Source organism: Seriola dumerili, unplaced genomic scaffold, assembly GCF_002260705.1.
Source record: "Seriola dumerili isolate Sdu_G_001 unplaced genomic scaffold, Sdu_1.0 BDQW01000025.1, whole genome shotgun sequence".
Classification (NCBI taxonomy): Eukaryota; Metazoa; Chordata; class Actinopteri; order Carangiformes; family Carangidae; genus Seriola; species Seriola dumerili.
In genome coordinates, this window is record NW_019174280.1 from 9,540,655 (window position 1) to 9,562,062 (window position 21,408).

The 21,408-nt window shown below is 40.7% G+C and overlaps 3 protein-coding genes across 3 annotated transcripts; 1 reads left to right on the forward strand and 2 right to left on the reverse strand.

Moving 5' to 3' along the window:
• Positions 1-599: 599 nt before the first annotated feature.
• On the forward strand, positions 600-3,090 carry LOC111216460 (connective tissue growth factor-like). The gene is made up of 5 exons (XM_022738000.1): positions 600-860; positions 1,067-1,283; positions 1,396-1,647; positions 1,745-1,956; positions 2,075-3,090. The coding sequence occupies exons 1-5, from the start codon at positions 798-800 to the stop codon at positions 2,369-2,371; spliced, it is 1,041 nt and encodes a 346-aa protein (XP_022593721.1). The 5' UTR covers positions 600-797; the 3' UTR covers positions 2,372-3,090.
• Positions 3,091-5,195: 2,105 nt separating this feature from the next.
• Positions 5,196-13,206, reverse strand: chga (chromogranin A). The gene is made up of 8 exons (XM_022770424.1): positions 12,972-13,206; positions 12,605-12,654; positions 11,678-11,771; positions 10,007-10,075; positions 9,803-9,889; positions 8,074-8,397; positions 6,775-7,211; positions 5,196-6,046 (listed from the first exon to the last, which is right to left on the reverse strand). The coding sequence occupies exons 1-8, from the start codon at positions 13,015-13,017 to the stop codon at positions 5,963-5,965; spliced, it is 1,191 nt and encodes a 396-aa protein (XP_022626145.1). The 5' UTR covers positions 13,018-13,206; the 3' UTR covers positions 5,196-5,962.
• Positions 13,207-15,586: 2,380 nt separating this feature from the next.
• On the reverse strand, positions 15,587-21,373 carry LOC111238803 (phospholipase B1, membrane-associated-like). Its single transcript, XM_022768493.1, has 16 exons — positions 21,049-21,373; positions 20,714-20,778; positions 20,060-20,150; positions 19,893-19,951; positions 19,441-19,508; positions 19,228-19,271; positions 18,983-19,103; positions 18,661-18,712; positions 18,479-18,559; positions 18,332-18,397; positions 18,130-18,221; positions 17,673-17,754; positions 17,369-17,470; positions 17,051-17,146; positions 16,764-16,835; positions 15,587-16,229 (listed from the first exon to the last, which is right to left on the reverse strand). The coding sequence occupies exons 1-16, from the start codon at positions 21,104-21,106 to the stop codon at positions 16,101-16,103; spliced, it is 1,278 nt and encodes a 425-aa protein (XP_022624214.1). The 5' UTR covers positions 21,107-21,373; the 3' UTR covers positions 15,587-16,100.
• Positions 21,374-21,408: the final 35 nt, after the last annotated feature.

Sequence of the window (21,408 nt, forward strand, 5' to 3'; positions counted from 1 at the left end):
ATTTCCTTCCCACAACCGCTTGCTGTTCATTTATGAAAGTACAAGCTGTTTGTGTACCTTTGAAGCCAAAGCTGAGGAATGCTGTTGTGGGCTTAAAGTCTTAACCATACATTACACATCAATCAGTTCATTAACCCATTGAATGTTTATGGATTTTTATGAGTTTCTACCTGTTGTTTTTAACTGTTCTTCTTTCACGTAAAGCTCTTTGTGCTTTCATTCTTGAACTGTGCTTAAGTTTTTTTTTTTCTGTTCTTTTTTTAAAATTAATATTTATAGGCACCGGCTGTCTGTTTGTGAAGTCAGTCTTCAGGAATTCCCAGTGTGGGGTCCCAGGTCTCTAACCAGACTTAACCTCCCATTCCAGATGAAAGCTGCTCTGAGAGAGACAGTGTTGTTTGGCCGAGCAGCAGAGCCTTGCCTTCAGACAGCAGGAATGTGGGATGTCTGGAGTGGGGGTCAGGAAGCGAGGAAAGAATGCCAAGTATGTCCATGTTTGTCCAGGGCTGGCTCTCCATTCAGCCCCCAGTGACGTGCTGTGAGGGCCAGCGAGTATAAAGGGAGCTCTCCTCTCCAGTCAGAACTCAGATCAACTCCTCTACCGAAGCTAAACTCTAGCTTTCACCAAGAAAGAAAGAAAGAAAGACTGTGACTGGAGCAGCAGAGAAACGCTACGAGACAAAACGAGATCGACTTGATCAGAAAAGATTTCTCAAGCTCAAACTCTAAGACTAAAGGAAGACTTTCTCAACAAGACTTAAGGAAAAACTCAAATCTATTCCTACAAAGAAGAAAAGATGTCTGCTGGAATGAAGAAAATGATTTTGCTGCCTTTCCTGTGCATCATGCTCTCATACACAGTAAGTTGAGAAAAACCATTGAAAATGACATTAAACTGCTGTTTTTTTGTTACTGTAGGCTTTAATTATGTGGGCGGTTCATTGAGTCTTTAAACTTTACCCTTGTCAAAACTTAAGCTCTAACCTTAAAAGACATTGCTGGATGTATAACTGTAGTTATGTTGCAACATGTGGAGATGATATTCACCCGATGATATTTACCTCAGGCTGCAGGTCAGGAGTGCAGCGGCCAGTGTTCCTGCCCCTCCACTCCCCCTCAGTGCGCCCCTGGAGTGAGCCTTGTGCTGGACGGCTGTGGCTGCTGCAGGGTGTGTGCCAAACAGATGGGGGAGCTCTGCACCGAGAAAGACGTCTGTGACCCGCACAAAGGCCTCTACTGTGACTTCGGAGCCCCCATCAACAGACGCATAGGAGTCTGCACAGGTGAGCCACTGAAAGAAGAAGTAATGACTTTTCTACCGTACGCCACAACGGGAGTCTAACTTAAAAGTGTATGAACTGAATCATGACCTTTACCCTGTCGTTTCCCCCACAGCTCGAGATGGAGCCACCTGTGTGTTCGGAGGAATGGTGTACAAGAGCGGAGAGACTTTCCAAAGCAGCTGCAAGTACCAGTGTACCTGTCTGGATGGAGCTGTTGGCTGTGTCCCTCTTTGCTCTATGGACATCCGGCTGCCCAGTCCCGACTGCCCCATGCCCAGACGGGTCAAGGTGCCAGGGAAGTGCTGCGAGGAGTGGGAGTGTGATTCTCCCTACAGACACAGTTTCATGGGCTCTGTTTTGCCTGGTAAGTTAGTTTGCTTTTGTGCATCGCAAAGTGTTTTTTCAAGTGAGATTTAATCAGGATGGTCTTTCTAATCAAGTGTTTCCTCTTGTGTTTACAGCTTACAGAGAGGAGGAGACCTATGGCCCAGATCCCTCCATGATGAGGGAGAACTGCCTGGTTCAGACTACTGAATGGAGCGCCTGCTCTAAGACCTGTGGCCTTGGGATCTCCACCAGGGTCACCAATGATAACCGTGAATGCCGCCTTGAGAAACAGACCCGGCTTTGCATGGTGCGACCCTGCGAGTCACAGCTGGAGCAGAGCATTAGGGTGAGTTTTTGTCAAACTGCAGTGCTCCAATGATCTCTACGGATAAAATACAAGCACTTAAACTGCTGAGGAATGCCTGCTGAAGTTGTTTTTTCTTTCCTTCATTTTCTTCCTGCAGAAAGGGAAAAAATGCATCCGTACTCCCAGACTCTCCAAGCCCATGAAGTTTGAGATCTCTGGCTGCACCACCACCAAGTCCTACAGGCCAAAGTTCTGTGGCGTCTGCCTGGACGGCCGCTGCTGCACCCCCCACAGGACCACCACCCTGCCCATGGAGTTCAAATGCCCCGACGGACAGGTCATGAAGAAGCACATGATGTTCATCAAGTCCTGCGCCTGCCACCACAACTGCCCTGGGGAGAACGACATCTTCGAGTCCATGTATTACAAGAAGATGATGGGAGACATGGCGTGAGCCACTGAAGGACGATCAGAGCTTATGACTTGAAAAAAAAAAAAAAAAACAGAACTCCATCTCATTTTGCAGCTCAGTATATATGTTTTTTCATGTTTTATTTTGTCATTTTCTCATTGTAAAAGTAGTCCAGACACTTGTCTAAGTGTCTGTGTGTTTTGTATGGCTGGTGCACATCAGCCACATTGACTCAGACAGAGGGTTGCATAGCAGCTCCAAGAGATTCCTGCACTATAACTTCTATGTTTGACAAACCTGCTGCCAGGTTTCTTCCCATTCCCCTTGAAATCTTTTTTACAAACCCGTCCATTTTTTGGTATGCATTTTTTATACCTTATCTAAACCTTGACCTCCTCTAAAATAATGAGGTGTCTAATAACTCCCTCCACCCACCGAGCCCAGACCAGACCTGCAAACTCTAAGCAGCTGAAGAGGGAGCACGCAGACCACAGCAGGCCAGTGTTCCCCTGTCCAAACAGGTCTGAATGTGTCCTTGTGTGTGTGTATGTGAGTGTGTGTTTGTGTTTGTTAGTGCAGGCCTGAATGTCAGCCTTGTCTGTATCTACGCTGTTCACTCTGCTCACAGAGTAGAGGAAAGGTCAGAGTTTCCACCCAGCATGTGGATGAGAAAGAAAGCAGCATGCTGAGTTAAGGGTTAGATATGGAACAGAGTGGGCTTTGCCACGGCACTGAGGAAAAAAAAAAAAAAACAGACGAGTTGACTATTACTGATTCAGGTCAGAAGGAAGAGTCTCTATAGAAACAGAGTGTCTATTTTGTACAAAAATAGAAGAAAAGACTGGAAGAATTGTAATTTCATTCCTTTTTTATTGTTGATGTGTAAATTATGTATATATTTGTACAGTTTAAGTTAATTTAAAAGCCAAATTTGTTCTGTGCTTCGAAATGTATCGATAGTGTATTTTTTGTCAACAGTATTTTTTACTATTTTATTGAGAAGTGTGACAAAAATGTTACATGTTTTACTTTGTAGCGGAAATAAAATGTTATATTTTTTATACAAACACGTGTTCTCTGCTTGTTGTGTCTTTAATTCTGCTGCATGTATCAGATTTACTTAGCTTCAAAACTGTACAACACATATTACATCTGGAAGCTGACATGTCAAAGCATATCTAACACTTTTAACACGTTAGTTACCTGCATGATTTGAGCATCACTTTGTTCAACTTTTCTGACAGTGCAAGTAATAATTAATTATGAACAAAATATTACCACTCATTCACTATGTCAGGTCTGCAGCTGAAGTGAATCATGTGAGGAAAACTGGTTAATCATGAATTAGTTCTCTTTATAATTGAACTCATTAAAATAAACTGTTATCCTGTGATATTCTATGATTCATCCACAACAGTATGTGTTTATGGATGTTTTATTCCCACCACAGGAGCAACATATGAACTCTTCTGAACTTCTTCTTCTTTGACTGAGTATGTTGCTTGGTTATTCTTCATCCCACTTTCATGTGTAATGCTCTACTTCTTCAGTAAACAAGAAGATGTGCGAGTTCAAATACAGCAAACAACTGGAAGGCCATTTTTCCAAATGACCTTTGCCTCCTATCAATTTGTTAGCTGAACTGAGAGTTTTAAATTAAACAGTATTGCTTTTTGTATTTTAAGACAAGATGGAAAAAACAAACCCTGATTCCAAAGAACAAAAAGTCCTAATGTGGCTATGGCTGGCTACGGCACTTTCATATCTCCCTCTCTGACAGTACTGAGAGAGCAGGAAAGAGGAACGAGGCAGGGTAATGTCGCCATCTGGTGGCCTTTTCATTTTGTTGTCATGAAGATCTTGTAACATCTCTAGGCTGTTACAGCATCATCCTCTTTACCCCCATTGCTGTGTAGAACTGTCCGATAGTAGGCTAAACCAAAAAGTCAGACCTGCCAGTAATCTATTTAATCTGTTCTTCTTCTTCCTTCTCTTTGTCAACCATTTTCATAATGTGTTCAATTTGCTGTTTATAATGAATGTGTAACACAAAACCACCTTCAAATACCTGTTTTCTTTTTTAACAGTGTTTAGTTTACAGTATCATGCAGGTAAAAACTTGATAAGTTATATTTTTTTCTCATGGTATTGAGGCTTTTTAAAACTCTGTAGTTGCATGTATTGTTGCCTGATCACACAGACTTAAACAGTTTCAGATTTCAGTTGTGTTCACAGCAGCCGTGTCTATTTAAACTGCCTGAGAATTTTTTTTTTTTTTTTTTACATTTTCAGTTTCTCCTCTGCCCACGTGTTTCTTTCCTTTCAATCCATTTACTTACTTTATTTCTACCTTTGCTCAAGAGCTCTTAACATATTGCTGTGTGGCAAAGCCAGTTAACCCTGCGCAGTACGATTCAAATCTACACTGGCTATATTCCTTCTGAATAGTAACAACCACAGAATAATGTAGATGCCAAAACCAAGGGTTAAAATGTTGTCGTCTTCGAATTGAATAACAGTATAAACAGATTGTGTGTCAGGGTGATGATTCATGTTCTCAGCTTCATCGCCCACAGACACAAATAAGTTCAGACTGAAACTATAGCGTAAATGAATGTCTCTGTACAGTGAGAAGTGAGGTTCACTGTGGACTGTGTGAGTAAAAATACAGTATAGTGTATATAAACATATTATACAGTACTGAATGAATCTTCACTCTGGTAATCCACTTGTCTCTACCAATTTCATTTCAATTGAATTAGATGCCATGTGAAACAAATGATCATTTGAACCAGTCAAACATCTAATAAGATACCTACACACCTATACATTTGTTAGTATGCATTTTATTGCATCAATTTTATTATGTACATATTTATTCTATCTTAGAGGCATTAAAAGGGTTTACCAAACAGAGATTTCCAGATTAAATTTATTTGTTTTCTTACATAAATTTCATACAGTGTCAGATTACAATCCAGCCATTTATCTGCTAAAAATGTTCATTTATTGCCTTGGCTTGATTAGAGTCAACTGTACCTATAATAATAAGTAAGCATGTATTCTTCTTCCTTATAAGTAAGTAAGCATCTCAGAAAGAGCTTTGTACATGTGTACATGCCGTCACTGTACAACCTCACCTTGTTGGTGTGTGTATACCTGGATCTGCCCCAACCTTTCACATAAATCAATGTGCAGTGTTAAAATAATCTGAAAAGCAGACGAGACACATTTGCAGAAAGACAGAGATGATTGTCAGAGAAAATTAAGGAAAACAAGCTTTCAACCTTCACTGACAGAGAGATTTTTCCGTTGGGAGCCTGGCTGAATGCACTGAATAATATATGCACATGTTTGAATGCACAGAGCTGGTGCAGTTGTATGTTTTAGTATGCATGTCTAGTTGCAATGTGCATCTACTGTTTTGCTACTCTATGTGAGGGACAGAATGTCACAAGGGAGGCTGCAGCAGTGTGGCGCAAGTGGGCATCCTCAAGAAAAATAGCAAAAGATAAAAACTTGTCACATATTCACACGCTCTATCTGTGGAAACCAGGCAGCTGGTAAAGCGGAGGAGGACGAGGAGGCAGAGGAGGTTGCCGTGTCAACTTTGTACCAGTCTCTCTCTCTCTCTCAGCCGCGCCGCAGCTCATTGAGTTTCTGGGCAACGTTTTCAAGCTCCGACTCGATGGCTGCCAGGCTTTCAATCTCTGGCTCCTGCAGAGACAATGGGAGGACGGCATGTGGGAAAAAGATACAGCATGTGATATACAGTATACTATATGAAACTTTTCATGCACAGCAACTTTAAAAACATCAGAACATAACTAGCGTCCATGTTTTTTTCTGGTTGTTAACAAGACATTATCATGACCTAACTTGCCTCTTTTAGCCTCATTGTTACAACAAATGTATAACAGTTTACCACAATCAAGGCTATCACAGTGAAAATAACTTCGCTGAAAATCCTGAAGGGCAGCAACTGTGCCATTTTGTATCTTCACAGGATTCGAGCTGTAGGATGAGCTCAGATTTTAACAGCACAATACAAAATTCTCACTCTGTGTTTTGGCCCCTGTGAGCTAGCAAAACTATTAGCGGTTACATGTTATATGTCTGTTTAATCTGTATAAAAACTGTATGTTTTATGTGCCAGACTATTTATTGTTCATATGGGTGCAGTGTTTTGTTACTTTGGACAGAGCCATGCTAGTTGTTTCCCTCTGTTTCCAGTCCTTATGCTAAGCTAAGCTAATTGGCTGTTGTCTATCACTTCAAATTCTACAGATACACATGAGAGTGGTATCAATCTTCTCATCCAACTCTGAGCAAGATGAAACCAAGCCTATTTCCCAAAATGTTGAACTATTCCTTTAAACCTTGTGATCTCTGTCTCTTTTATGTCCCACTTAAATGTTGGAAGATAAAAGGAGAGGGAAGCTCACCTCTGCCTTTCTACTGGCACTCCCCTCTTCCTCCGACACCCTCCTCTCCTCTGGTCCCCTCCTGGCGATCATCTGGAGCTCCTTCTCCTCTGGACTCCTCTGCGTGTCTCTCTTCTTCTTCTTCTCCTCCTCCTCGTCCTCAGTGACCTCCTTTGAATGATGTGGCACTTCCTCCTGCTGACCGTTGAGCTGCTGCACCTCCTTTCCGTCTGCTTTTCTCTTCAGTTGCAAACCCTTGCCCCTCTTGGTCCATCTCTTTAGGCTCTCCCTGCTCCCTCTCTTCATCTCCCCTTCCTCCCCCTGCTGCCCTTCTTGTTTGTGTGAGAAAAGTGCAGACCTCTTCTTTTCCTCCTCCTCCTCCTCCTCCTCTTCTTCATCAAACTTCTTCTCTTTTGATTTGTTTCTGGAATCATCTCTCTTTTCATCAGATCCAGCACCTGGGAATGAAAAATAAAAAAATGGGGGCTTATTTTTTTGTCTGTTTTCTTACTGAAACACATCTACCAGACCACCGGCAACGCACTCTCCAACATCAGCAAGATTTCACTTCTTTTAATGAAATACTTCTTGCCAGCTGGCAGCTCGGCCCCCAGTACTGCTAGCTGTGCTTTATGGGAATTAACAGCATGGCAGGAGCAATCAGATGACTTGGCCGAGGTTCCCTTTTTGTAGAACAGGTATGCATATTTCATTGTACTTGTACTTTGCCATTTTATGTCAGAAAAAAAAAATTTCTCTGTTAATCTGTTGAAAGGTTAGGAGATAAAAAGAGATAAATCTTGACTGCAGGTTTGATCTGAGGATGGTTTTAGAGATGATGGCGAATGATTCCAGCTGTAACCAATGCACAGCAGCTCATTGAAATTCCAGTACATGGAGATATTTAATCACCTCTGTTAGTTTGCTGTCACTATGCCAGCCATTTTGGCCTCCCTCCCCTGTGGGGGGGGGCTGAAATTCATCATGTAGATGGAAGCACTTCCATCAATCACCCAGCCCTGTGGCCGTGGTGGCAGGCGGTTTCATCTACAAGGCAGTTCTTCTGCACTTTGCCTATCTTAAGATGCAGCTATCTGCATTTGGTCAACATCCGTCAGCCTTTTCATTTGCTTGGATGTCCTTTATTTCTTGAGGAAAAATAAATCAGACTTGACTGAACTCTTAAAAAAAATCAAGATCTAAACTTGAATTTGCATGTTTCCTGTCGTCTTTTTAGCTTTGTACCTGTTTTTGCATTTGGTGATTTTAAATTGAAAGTAACAGTTCAGTGACACAGAAAAGACAGAAATATGTACTTACCTTTCTTATCCTTGTTTCCCTCCTCTGAATTCTCCTCTGAATTAGCTCTCTTCGCGTCATATTCTTCTTCCTCTTCTTCCTCCTCCCTCTTTTCAGCCTTGCCCTTATTCCACTCATCCACAGACTCAGAGACGGGACTTCCTGTGCTCTCGTCATCTCGCCTCTTCACCTGCACCTCTTCAGTGATGTCATTGTCCTCCCGAGACTCTCCATCTCTCCGGCTCTCATCCTTTTCGCCCTCTCCATCCCCATTTCCCGTCCTCCTCGTCTGCAAGAGGATGGATCTTTCACCGGGGCCTCCTAAAGCCTCTAACATGGATCGATCTAAAAATGGGGAGCAGTAGAAATTTAATTCACTGGAAGAAATTGATTTTCCAGTGTTGTTAAAGGAGGGTGCTTACACAGAAGCACTACAGGTTATTACAGGGGTCATTTAGTGCTATAACTATCAGATTTGTGTGTTTTTGCTCAGTGGAGTTGGGTCAGTATGTCAGATTTTAGTTAGTTCATTAGCTAATTGATGAAAAAAGAAGCTATTTTGATCAATTTTTTTAAACATAATTTTTCAATCAAAATGCCAAATATTTGACAGCTCCATCTTCTCTTTGTTTTTACTGCTGCTACTGTTTTGTATTATTGTAAAGAGAATATCTTTTAATTTTGGAGAGTTAGTTTGACAATGGAGGGAGGAAGATGGAAATATCGTCATGAGCTCTGGCAAATTCTTATGGCCTTTTTTTTTAATTACTGTTGAAAATTTTTTAGACCAAACAATTATTCAAATTGTCAACAGATTAATCACTAATGGTTGGTTGAAACTCTAACTTATATTGGTAAAGCTACTAAAGTGTGTGTTAACATCAGTTGACATTAGCTGGAGACAGCTCTAGGTGAGCACAGGAATGAAGTTTGCAGCACTGAATTTGCAGCGTTTCTTCTAGACTGGTAAGTAAGCAGCTGCTAATAAACACTGGCTATATAGCAATAGCAAAACTTAAAAATAGCTCCTTTAAATATACATTTTTAAGTATATGTTGCCATTTACTTAAAATGTTGTCAAATGTAATAATGAATTACATTAATTACATTGCATAATGCACTGTTAAGTCAAATAACTTAATACTGTGCAAAGGCAAATAAGATAGAAAGATTCAGTCCATTTAAATTGTTGCATTGTTTACTGCATGTGTTCATCGTTTCATTTGCATTTACCTCTGATGTTTGAGACAAACTTATATACAAGTTGCAGCAATGTCATTTTTAAGTCTGCACCTCAGGGAACATACAGCAGATCAGAGTTAGTAGAAATGCACCTTAGCAAACAGAATTTTTTTTTTGTCATTACTGTTCTTGTTCTCCTCTTGCTACTTGTACACTGTGCTTCACTGACTTAAAAAAAAACACCCAGGTGTGCTGTCAGGTGGAAGGACCTCAGTATGTATGACCTGATTCTGTCCACAGGAAGCGTCAGCAGGGTTTACATTCACCTCAGCACTTCTCCACTGTTTGTCAGCCCTGCTTTGCTGACAACAGAAAATGGCGAATAATGAAAGTACTTCATCATTTTGACAGTCGGTGCATTTTAATATGTTGATTATGTATTCCTCTGAATGGAACCAACTGAAATTTTGTTGGTCTGAAATAAACTGCATAACAATGCAGCACAGTGTGACTGCACTTGACTCTCCCAGTCCGTTTCCCATGCATCAGAGCTACTGAAGACACTCACCGGCGATGTCATCTGTAGTCTGAGGAGTTTGTGTCATTGTGTCAGGTCTAGCGGCGTCTCTTTGCAGCTGAGCTGTCTCTTGGCCACCTAAGATTAAAATGTGTTATTCAAGCTTACTGCCTGCGCCACCTGTCTTGTCTTCATACACATGTAAACAAGCATGCTCAGCACGCAGACATCAGCTGCCTGCGATCTGTGACTCACCTTGAAGAGCGATCTCCTGTAGCTCCTTCAGAAAGTTATGATGGCGAAGGATCGTAACAAGCCTGTCATCTGCGCGCACACACACACACACACACACACACACACACACACAAACACACAAAAACACACATTGAAATGCATGCAAATGACAGAAAGAAAGGAGAAGACAAAGACAATAAAGTGAACCTGCAGGGAGGGATGAGGGTAAAAACACAGGTGTATGTCATTCCCCTTCACTTTTTCACAAGGCTCAGCAGTTTGCTTCACTGGTTCATCGGAGTTAATTGCCCTGAAATTTACTGCTTTCAAAGCAAGAGCACAATTAATCATTTGGCCCACAGAGACTCCCCCAGTGAATTACAGCAGCAAAAAGGACTGGACTTTCTGCTGACCCACAAACGGCACCATATACTGTACGCAGCAAGCACAAAAAAGAGATAACTACTGTACTGTAGTGCTCTGATATCAGTCAGTGATCATTCTTTTTCCTTTCCTCACATCTCTCTCTGTGACTCCCCCCTTTCTCTTCCTCTCTTTCCGTCCCTCTGGTGGTGTGCAGTTTCCCTCTCCCTCGGTAACAAATGCTCGGCGAGTAACGCTTTTATTGATTTTTTACAACAAGGACAGCATCAAGGTAATACCCTGTCTATGTAACTGAATAGTCTTTACTGAGTGCTAGTGACCCCCGCTGTATATAACTCTCTGCAGCGTTTTTTTTTACCCAGCAGACACTGCATCAATCCATTAACCTTATGATGTGGGCACCGTGCACTCACCATGCAAAAGGAGAGAGAGCATACTGGGTCGCTAGAAACAGTTTTCAGTCAACACAAAGTCAGCTGTAAGTAAACAAGCTGCCAAGCCCTAATTAGTAGGAGCATGGTGATGATAATGACGGAGATTATCATAATGAAGCTGAACTTATGCATAACTCAAAGCCTCATTTTTTTTGTTCTATATAAAATGTTGTAAAGAAGAAACTTGACCAAACTCCCTGTGCTTGGGTTGCAGACTTTTACAAATCTTTTTTAGGTTCACATTAAAGTAAAGGATTACTTCATTGACTGACTGATTGATTATTGACTGTTTACATACCAAATACAAAATGACACCCTAAAAAAGAATGTTCCCGGTGATGGGATTCACATGCAGCAGCACATTTCTGAAAAATGAATCAAGGTTAGATATGCCATCTTTTTTTAAAGATTTTCTTTTTTTTTGAATGGAATAAATTGAATATGCTCAAGCTGGGTAATAAAGTATATCTGTCAGTTATCAGTGCTGAGACTAGATATCAGCTTGCTGATCATTGTGTTGTAGCTTAAATGTTTTTTTCCTCCTGATTTTAAAGGCTGCATCTCAGATAAGTGACACTGTTGTAGCTGAGTCACATGAATAAAATCATAATCTCCTCATCATGATTGTTTCCCAAACATTTTCTTGCACATAAATACTGAAAATCTCAACAGTCAATAGTCACTGAGGTATTTGTTCAAAAATACTGTGACATTTGATTTTGTAAGAATTCCTTAGCTGGTTGTGAAACAGCAGGACTGTATGGAGGTGACTTAAGTGACATAGGTATATGTTGACATGTGGCTCTATTGTATTAACTTGCTGCACCTGCACAGTCTATGTTTAAAGGATGGAGGAAAAGCACTAGTTGCTTACCTGTCTTCAGTGTGACCAGACACTCCTGACTGACTGGCACAGGGTGGGGCCTTGATAGCACATCTGCCAACGCCTCCACAACACATTTCATCACCTGTGAACAAAGACAGTACACAGAAAGGCTTAAAAACCTCTGCTGTGACAGCTTGATATTTCCCTGATTAGAGCATATATGATGAAAATATCACAGAATCTAGTTGTTCAGCTTTGGGGAGTCAGTGAAAAGCTGCAGGCTGAGGGCTATATCTTCCTCTTGCTTCTCTTTGAACACAGTTCTTGTGCTAACTCGGCCACTAATTCAAAGACATTAAAAAAACTCTTAGATGATAGATCAAAAATCATTTCAACTCCCATTGTGCTTTCCGTGTCAAGCCAATCCCACATGCCTAATAATTTCCACTCATTTTAATATTCTAAGTGCTCTGCCTCTGCCTGCCAGATCTTTAGATGTCACTCTTTAGCACATCATCCACATCTTCCCTTTGTATCCTTAACTCTCCAACCCCAATTCTAGAAACTACTCTCTCTCTCTCTCTCTCTCTCTCTCTCTAAAGATGTGAAATGGATCCAGTAATACCAAATCATGAAGGTCAAGGCTCTCCATTGGTCTCAAAATGGTATCTATTGATTTTAACAAGGTCATACTGAGGTAGCTCCCAGTATAGAAGGTACTTGAATGAGTTAAATTGCTTGGATCAAGTATTTGTCTCTGCTTTGCTGTGTGTGACAAGCCAGGGAAGAAAGACCTGATCCCCTGTAATGAGGCAGTATTTAGTACATCTCATCAATGTGAATGTTCTTCTGGTAAAGATTCAACTACAGCAGGTGACTGGTGGTGTGTACTGCTATTTCTACTACAGTATTATAATAACACCATTAATACAAAGACAAATGATAACACTAACAGTAATAATTAAAACATGTTACCTTTACGTCCTCATTCTCCAGCTGACCTGAAGTCACTGGCAATGACAGAACTGCAAGAAAAGCAAGAAAAGCAAAATATGTGTCATGCTGTCATTATCTGATCTTTTATCTTATAATCCCTGAGTCTCTCGTGTGTTTCTCACTGTTACTAAAGCACAATGACAGAGTAGCAGGGGACTAAATGTGCCAAAGGTGCAGGTGAATTCTCTCCATCTCTCGCTGTGTGTATCGCTGTCCTTGGTGCTGAACCCGGGCTCTCACATCTCCTCATGCAGATTCCTCTCAACAGAAACACTCCACGGTCATATCAGCTAACTTCACTCAGTGTTTTTTTTGTTTTGTTTTGTTTTTTGTTTTTTTTTCTTACCGCAGTTGGACAGTATTGTCAAAACGAACAGTCCTCTCCCGATCATGTTTGGAAACGAGGCGCGTTAAGCTCTCCAGGAATAGAAAAATAGCGAAGCTTTATTTCAGAAGATGGGATTCTCTCCTCTTTTGAAGAAAGTCCGGCGGGTCACGGACGCATTCTGAACAAAACTCCGCCGCCTTTCGGTATTTCTGGAGAGCTAAATCTTCTGCAGCGTCGGTGGCGCCTCCGTCCTCTCCGGTCTCTCCACCAACACCTCACCGCAACAGCGACCGCTTTTATAGGACGATGTGCAGAAAGGAAGTGACATCATCCTGAGGCAAATGATTACTATTGCACCTGATCATACCTCAGTGGTTGTCAGGGCGTGTACAGGTTCAGAGAACCTTATAGGTATGGAAGTGAGTGGCTCATGTGTGCTATAAAGTCCAAGTTGAGATTTCAGCATTTATTTAACTTTATTTTATTTTATTTTACTATAATCGTATTGGTGTACATGAGACTTGCAAAGCTGGATTCATCAGGGATCTTGCTTATAAAACTGAAAAGAAAATAAAGGATAAAACAAGAAACCTCAATTGTATGACTAAAAATGTCTTTAAAAATTTAATCAAGTACATTTGTGAATAAATGTCTCCATCTCCTTCACATAGGATAGAGGAGATGGGCAGACATGTTTAGTTAGTTATGATTATAATGAAGTGAGAAAGAAAAAACTGTATTAATGTTGTGCCAGGAGTCTGACAACATTACTAGAGTTTGGTTACACAGCTTTAATGAAGGAAGTAAGTGTGAGTTTTCACATTAAACATCAACAAATCACACAAACCTATAGTAATAGGATCATTTCTTAATGTTGAACGTTATTCTGCATTACTTAACTATGTGTTTTGTACACTGGTCATAAAGTGGCAGTCCCAAGTCCCAAAAACTAAACAAAATAAATAATGCATTATTGAGTCATATGTTTTGCAGAACCATCACATAAAGGTCCTTCTATTCATGAGGATCAGATTTATTATTTATGTACAACCAACCTATGGAACATCCTAAAACTGTTTGTTCTCTTTTACCTCATAAGCGGAGAGTCCCAGATGCACATGGGCATATGAGGTCGTTCTCTCTTTTCATTTGTTACTGACACATTCATTAAAAAAACACACACACACACACACACACACACACACACATACACACACCAAGGTGTGGGCTGGACTGTTTGCGGTTTCAAATTTCCTACTGCACCGTCTACTGAGATCCCAAAGATCTCATTATGCTTTCAAAGAGACAATAAAGGCCAATTTGTGTCAGAGCCGATCCATATTTGTCCAGCATAAATCGGCAAAGGCTTTGTTTAAACATGAAGATGGTTTTCTTTGAATGCAATAATAAGGTCATTATGAAATCCAGCAGCTACAAGGGCTGGCTGAAATTCAGCCCGCTGTAACACCCAAGAAAGATGATGGAAAATGGAGATAGGAACATATTTAACATCTTAAAGTGCATGGTTAACTAAAATACATACTGGGTGATAGTGAAGAAAATAAAATCCTCCTTTTATACTCAAGTTTTTTTACCCCTGAAAATGTTTTACTAAATAAACACATTAAAAGGTTCCTCTCCTATTCAAAGTCAGTGTCCAAAAGGTTTTGCCTGCATTGAGACATGTTTACCTTGAAACAGGTTTTAGAAAACCATTCCACTCTATTCCATATAACTCAACCCTACCAAGCTGAGTACATACTGGACGGTTTTCTTTTCCATTCAAGAGCTAAATGAATATTTCTGAGCGAACCAGAGTAGCCCGATATGAGCTTAATATATCTCCCACCTGCCCCTGTAATTATACTAATTAAACAGAGTCAATACATACTGTACTGTACGCTCTGTTTAACCAGAGAGCAGATGAATAGGGAACCCATCTGTTGTGTGATCATATATCACAGCTACCTATGTTGAATGGTGAGATTTTTTGTGTATATGGATAAACAACAATGACTCTGCTGCTCAACATTCAGTTGTATTAAGGGTTTTTGTCCAGTGTGCTCACTGTGGTGTCTTACTTTGCCTCCACTTAGGCTCAGCGCATAATAATGCAGGTACCAGAGGACTGAGAAGATAAAGTGGGCCTGCAGCAGCCTGGAGATCTGAGGAGCAGACGTGTGACTAAACCGTCCCCGGTCTGAAAAGTCACAGCTTTCTAGGAAAGTCTACGGAGGGTAAGACGGACGAAAGCAGTCTTTTCCATCTTTAAATCATTTCTGTGCATGCAGATTGTATGTTCTTGTAAACGAGCTGTTATCCTCCCAGGTACATGAATTTTGATGTGGAAATTGATGCAGTTTGTAATTTTTGTCTTAAAAATGTGAACGTTATCATTTCCAGTTCAACAAAATGACTGAATATAATGCTCTTTGGCAATATCACAAAACTCTGTCTGAAGAACTAAAAGCCTGAAGACGTACTGAGATTGATTGAGTCTCCAAGAAAACACTTTCATAGATTTAACAGACATTCACTTCACTTCTGGGCAAAGTCTAATTAGTTTAATGTTTTATGTATGAATGTATAAATGTCACATGAAAAATTCAAAAATTGATAACTTCTTTTCTTTCTTTTTTTTTTTTGCTAATTACAACATCTGAAATTTATATCAAGTAATACAGTATAGTTAAACTGCACTAGGCAAGACCTTCCCTAGAAAAATACACCTACAGTATATTATTATAATTACATGTGTGGGAGAAACATGAAGATTGTCCCATCCCCACAGTTAGTGTGTGGTTTAACTGATAAATCATCATGATGGATTAAAAATTTAAAAGCAAAATAGAAAACTCTCTGCTAAGAGCAGCAATCTGCTCACCAACAAGGGACTAAAACTCTTCACCACCTCCACCTCCATCCGCCTCTAAAGATTCAATATTTCAGTTGCAGGATTCACTGTCACATTATCTATGGGGTCTTCAGATCTTAAAACTGCAGTAATTTCTCCATGCTGGTATTTGGGGCCACAGACACGCAAAGTTTCAAAGAGTGGCTCACAGACTCTCCTTTGCAGGTGATCGCCTCAACAGTAACCAGTGAAGCAGAGACATGGTTTTAAAAAATAGCTCGGTAAAGTGAAAGCTACAGAAGTCCAAGACGTCCCAAACCCACGAGTAGCGAGAGCAGCAAGATGGCCGCCTGTGATGGAGACTGAAGCGGAGGCTGGCCTGACCTGGATGCAATTGGTCGGGTGAAGATATATGGGTGTTCCTACAGAAGGGACACAGAGAAGAAGGGATGTTATAATTACGGAGACAATTTTCAAAAGCGTGACATGGATTAAACATTAATTTACAATCATCTAGATCATTTTTACAAACGTTTGAAAATCAGCTTGCAACAAATATTTCATTTAGCAGATGAAAACAGATTCTGAAAAGTAGTTGTGGGTGTTTCTAAGATGTTCTGAAAACTGACACAGACACCTCGCATTTACAAGGTGACAGACGATGAACAAACATGCACATACACAGTGAAAATTAAACAGGGTAATTGAGCGAAAACAGTATTAAGAGGTCTGCTGTTAAAAACCTGACTTGAACAGAGAAAGATTTCAAAATAGTCCCTGCTAACAACTGCATTATCGTGGGACAATAATACAACTTCCACCAAACAAAAATGGCAACAAACCGACAACAATCCTTTAGAAAACGCAGCTCTAATCTAGTTTTCCTCAATATAAAACAACACTATCAAGATAGAAGATGGCTTGGTTTGGTTTCGGGTTGAAGACACAGGTCTTACCATCGGTGGACAGATGAGACTGATGGGGTCAGAGAAGCTGCTCACAATCATCTTTCCTCCCTCGGGCTGAAACTGTGAGCAGGAGACAGAGAGAAGAGGAGAAACACAGTGAACTACGCTGATTAATTTCTTTAATACCTGTGATCTACATATACAGTATGTTCTATTATTCATTATATTTCCTCCTTATATGGCATTTCTTCACACAATACATCTCTCTGAGTGGCACCGGGCTGATTGTTGACCTTTAACCTCTTTCCATTCAGTTAAATACAAGCAGTGTTCACCATGTTGTTCCACAGTCCCTTGGCCAGCTCCTCGTGACCCTTTATGGTGAAGTGGAAGCAGTCGTGAGTGAAGAAGGTCATATCGATCTTCCCGTTCTGCTCAGGGAGACAAAAACATAGACTGGTGTAGATTCACTGACAGAGTGTGTTGTTGGTGACCTATGGCGTTATCAAGGCTAAAAGCTACACAGCCTGTCGCTCTCAGGATCGTAAAAGATTCAGTCATCACTGTGTAACGTTTCACACCGGCTGATCTCCTGAAGGCAGACACTTCTACCATGTTGATATTGTTGTGGCTTCTGGAGTGAGACAGATTACCGGGAGGCGGGGAGGGTCAGCGTGTTTGAGAAAGGGCTGGAGAACAACAGCAAAGTCGTCCTTGAAGAAGCGATCGCTGTGCAGCAGCTGCTCAAGTCTTTTCTAGAGATGGACGCAAAATTAAAATCACATCATCTGCCAATTTTTCTGACTCTTAGTGTATTAATAAGAGCAAACCAATTACATGCAGATAATTGTTAACACGTAATCAATATATGTACATCAATACATGTAATCATCAATTATGTTGTTCCCTATTATGGACAAAATGCACCTTTAATAAAGTGAGAGGTATCAACTGTACCTGGAACTCCAGATTGACCTCTACCAGCTCCCGTAGCTCAGGAGACTTGGCTACTGGCTCTATCAGGCACGAACAGAAAGACCTAAAACGTTGCATAGGGATTTAAAAAATGTATAGAAATGTGAACCAATCAAGATTTGAACTTATATCATTAAGACATAAAAAAATCTAATCATCAGAATGTGCTTGTACTGCAGGGTTTGATTAAATTAAAGAGCCCCTCCAGACAAAAATATCCTCCCTGCAATAATGATTTATGTCTGATTTGGTTTTTCCATATTAATTAATTAAAAGAGAAGAGAAACCTGATGATTGTGAAAACAGCCTTCTAGTGTTTCATTCTGCACATTAAAGGTCAAACATCCAAGTGAAGTAGCAACAAGCAAAACATAATTTCTTAGTTGAGGAGGACCTTTAAGGCTCATGTAAATGTGCATGTTAAGAAAGAGTGGCTCACCGTTGAAGAAGGCACCCTGGGGTGGGCTTCTGCACCTCCCTCAGAGTTTGCATGGGCAGGATCTGAACCACGTTAACGATCATACGAGGAACCTGAAGGACATCATGGAGAGAAGGGTATGCACTAAATGTGACGTGTGCATTCCTGAAGCTAAAAATGGATCCAAAAACAGTATGTCCTTTTTTCTTTTTTCTTTTTTTACCTCATTCATAAGCATTTCCAAGGAGACGGTTATATAGTGAATGAAGTTATCCACTGAAAAAAGAGCCTGGAAAGAATATGGAAATTCTGCAGAGGTTAATTATTTCTATTGAACTAAACTCAGCATTCAAAAGAGAAGCAGGCAGACCTTATCTTTGCAGTAATCACAGATGTCATTCATGCCCATGAGGATGGTCAAAAGCTTCCAGTCCTGCTCGAAGTTCAGGCCCTGAATAAAGGGACAACAGAGGGGCCAGAATGTAGATATGATCCATATAAAACAGTGTTAATAATCAGCTCGCTGCAGGGAAAACAGGGGCATGACTGTACCTCATAACCTCTAAGTGTGTCAATCAAATGTCTCGTCTGGCCTGGGAGATTGCTGGAAGGAAACATCTTCATGAGCATCATTAAAAGATAAAACTGAAAGTTATAACTCACACATTTTTTTAAAGAATATAATTTCCTAGTCGAAGTAGCCTGAAGCCCAAACACAGCTTAAATCAGGATAAACTGTTTTGATGTTACTGGTTGCAAAGTGTGTCAAGGTTTTCAGCTCTCGACATTAAACTGAAATGATCCCTCTGGATAAGCGGGGATGGTTTCATTAGTGTCTGATCACTGCAGGTTGAAAACAGCGATGAGGCCTCACAAGGTGTTTTGTCCGGTCACAGCCAGGTTGAAGCCTGTTTCACTGATATGAGCCTGCATCCCGTGAACCGTCTTGCCGGGAGCCGCACCAACCAGTTTGGGATTGAATAGCTTGATGATATCTAAGACACACAATTGGAAAATAAATAAGTAAAGAACATGAATTGCGTTTTCTCTTTGCTTGACTGTGGAAGAAAATGATGTCAAGAGATGGCCGAGATATCATCTGTGATTAAAACATCTTACTTGCCAAAGTAATGACATCCTGAAAAGACCCATATCCACCGATACTGAAAGATGAGGAAGTGGAGAAGAAAAAAAAAAAAAATTGCATTTGATTTGAAACAATTTTATGTAAAAAGTTACGTATGCTCTATTGTCTGAAAGGTTAAGTTGCATATGAATCATATTATGTGGTGTCTACATGTAGGACCTCTGCAGGTTTTACACATCTGTCACCTCCACGACACATGACGATACTCAATAGGAATCCCGAGGACAGTTGTGGCGTTGGCACCTATGGCCGTCTGCAAAAGGAAAGACACGACATCTAAGAATAACAAAAAGATGATGTGATCGGGATCTAATGAAAGTACAGGCAGCCTAGTTGTGAGTGTGTGCCTCTGCTGCGATCATAAAAAGAGACCAGTGATTACTAATGTGGCTGCACTGCCACTGCAACATTGAGTCATCATGATTGTATTTCTTGTACCTTCTTTTATCCATCCTCCCCCTTGCTTACATTTTAACCTTATTCCACAAATAATCTGTATGTTTCTGCCATCTGCTCAGTAGCAGTAAGCAACTAGGCAAAATGCATGAATGAATAGTGAAACAGTAGATATTTTGTTCTATATTTTATACACTGTATCACCAGTGGAGCTGAGAAAATAGCAACAAATAACACCTACTGTCAGAGAATCCCCCAAGGCAGCGATGACTTTGATATCTGCAACCTTCACAAACTCAACTAAGCAAAAGGAAAGATTGAAAGGGAACGAAGAGGGAGAGAGCGATCAGTCGAATCGAGTGTTTCAACACATACAGTAGGTAACAGTTTGATTTCTGGGTGGCAGACCTGATGAAGGGACAGAGGGAGAGGGACTCATGTCTGGACACTGGAAGGCAGGATGCTTGAAGCTCACCGGTCGAGTTTTCTCAGGAAATTCCTGAAGAAGTAACGAGAGAGGAGAGAGCCAGATCGTAACCAGTTGTATTACTAATTCACTTGTACTGATTAAATTCTTGTCTAATAAGACTCCCAGCTTTACACCAGTCTAACCTGATCCCTGTTTCTTCCTGTTGGGATTCTCTCACACCTTATTTGACTGTACTATTTTTGACTGATTGACCCTTGTTTTGTTTATGTCTTTAGTCTGTTGGCTGTGCTTGTTCTGCACATACTCAGAATACCTGCTGGTCCATGTGGTGTGGCCTGTTGTCAACCCCATGGTGACCTGCCTCTTATCTTAAAGTAGGTTACATATATATCATTTTGTTGTTTTCATGTTTTGTCCAGTTGTGTCTTTTTTTTTCTTCTTTTTTTTTTATAAATCTATGAATCAAGGCCTTTTGGTCAGTTAATTACAAGTTGACCTGGCTGGTTAAATGATCAAGAATAATAAAATCAGCCAGCAAAATAATGTTCTGGAATAAGAATTTGATTTTCAATACTATCCATTGTTTAACAGTAACATTTTTATGTTGAGATAAAACCAGGTGGAAACAGTACCTTGTTGAGGGCCTCCTTGCTGTAGTGTCGTATCCCCTCCTCATACTCAAACCACCAGTCGTCGCCTTAGAGAGAAGAATAATTTCCAAAGTGTCCATTTGTTTATCACTTGTTCATCTATTAAACAAGTAGTTTTCCTTTAACACAATCATTTACAGCACAAAACAGGCTCTCAACCAGCCAGCACGCTGGTCGTAGACATTTGTTCTAAATCTAAATGTTTATTTGAAAGCAAATCTTAACACAATGTGAAACACAGCCTGAAAAAAAGGGCCCCGTTTCAGAGGCACACTGCCCCACGTGTGCTCTGCCCTCCTGCTTGTTCTAGCACTTACCTTTGACAGAGCAGGACACGAGCACACATGTTGCCACGGCGATCCAAAGCCACTCCATAGTAGTGCGTATGGGCCAGTCAATGGGACACCCCTACAGACTGCACAATGTGATGCTCAGTTTTTACAGCACTGTCACGTAGTCTCACCCACCCTCTAAAGCTGAGTGACAAGCTGCGGGTCCAGTAACAGCCTTTCTGACTGTTCAGTCAACGTCAGCAGCACAACACCTCATCTTATGGTTGGCTTTTACGGCCCATTGGGCTACAATCACTCACTGTACTGATAGCCACATCTCTTCATGTTTCATGTATTGCAAGGAGTTTAACCTACAAATACCTGTTGATATTGACATTTTAACAA

Coding starts and splice junctions, on each gene's coding strand:
- LOC111216460 (XM_022738000.1), top strand. CDS start 798: ATGTCTGCTGGAATGAAGAAAATGATTTTGCTGCCTTTCCTGTGCATC. Junction 861..1,066: donor GCATCATGCTCTCATACACA/GTAAGTTGAGAA, acceptor TATTTACCTCAG/GCTGCAGGTCAGGAGTGCAG. Junction 1,284..1,395: donor ACGCATAGGAGTCTGCACAG/GTGAGCCACTGA, acceptor TTTCCCCCACAG/CTCGAGATGGAGCCACCTGT.
- chga (XM_022770424.1), bottom strand. CDS start 13,017: ATGATCGGGAGAGGACTGTTCGTTTTGACAATACTGTCCAACTGCG. Junction 11,772..12,604: donor TGGAGAATGAGGACGTAAAG/GTAACATGTTTT, acceptor CTTTGTTCACAG/GTGATGAAATGTGTTGTGGA. Junction 8,398..9,802: donor GACTACAGATGACATCGCCG/GTGAGTGTCTTC, acceptor CCCCATTTTTAG/ATCGATCCATGTTAGAGGCT.
- LOC111238803 (XM_022768493.1), bottom strand. CDS start 21,106: ATGGAGTGGCTTTGGATCGCCGTGGCAACATGTGTGCTCGTGTCCTGC. Junction 20,151..20,713: donor GCAAGGAGGCCCTCAACAAG/GTACTGTTTCCA, acceptor TTACTTCTTCAG/GAATTTCCTGAGAAAACTCG. Junction 17,147..17,368: donor CTGACCCTCCCCGCCTCCCG/GTAATCTGTCTC, acceptor CTCCCTGAGCAG/AACGGGAAGATCGATATGAC.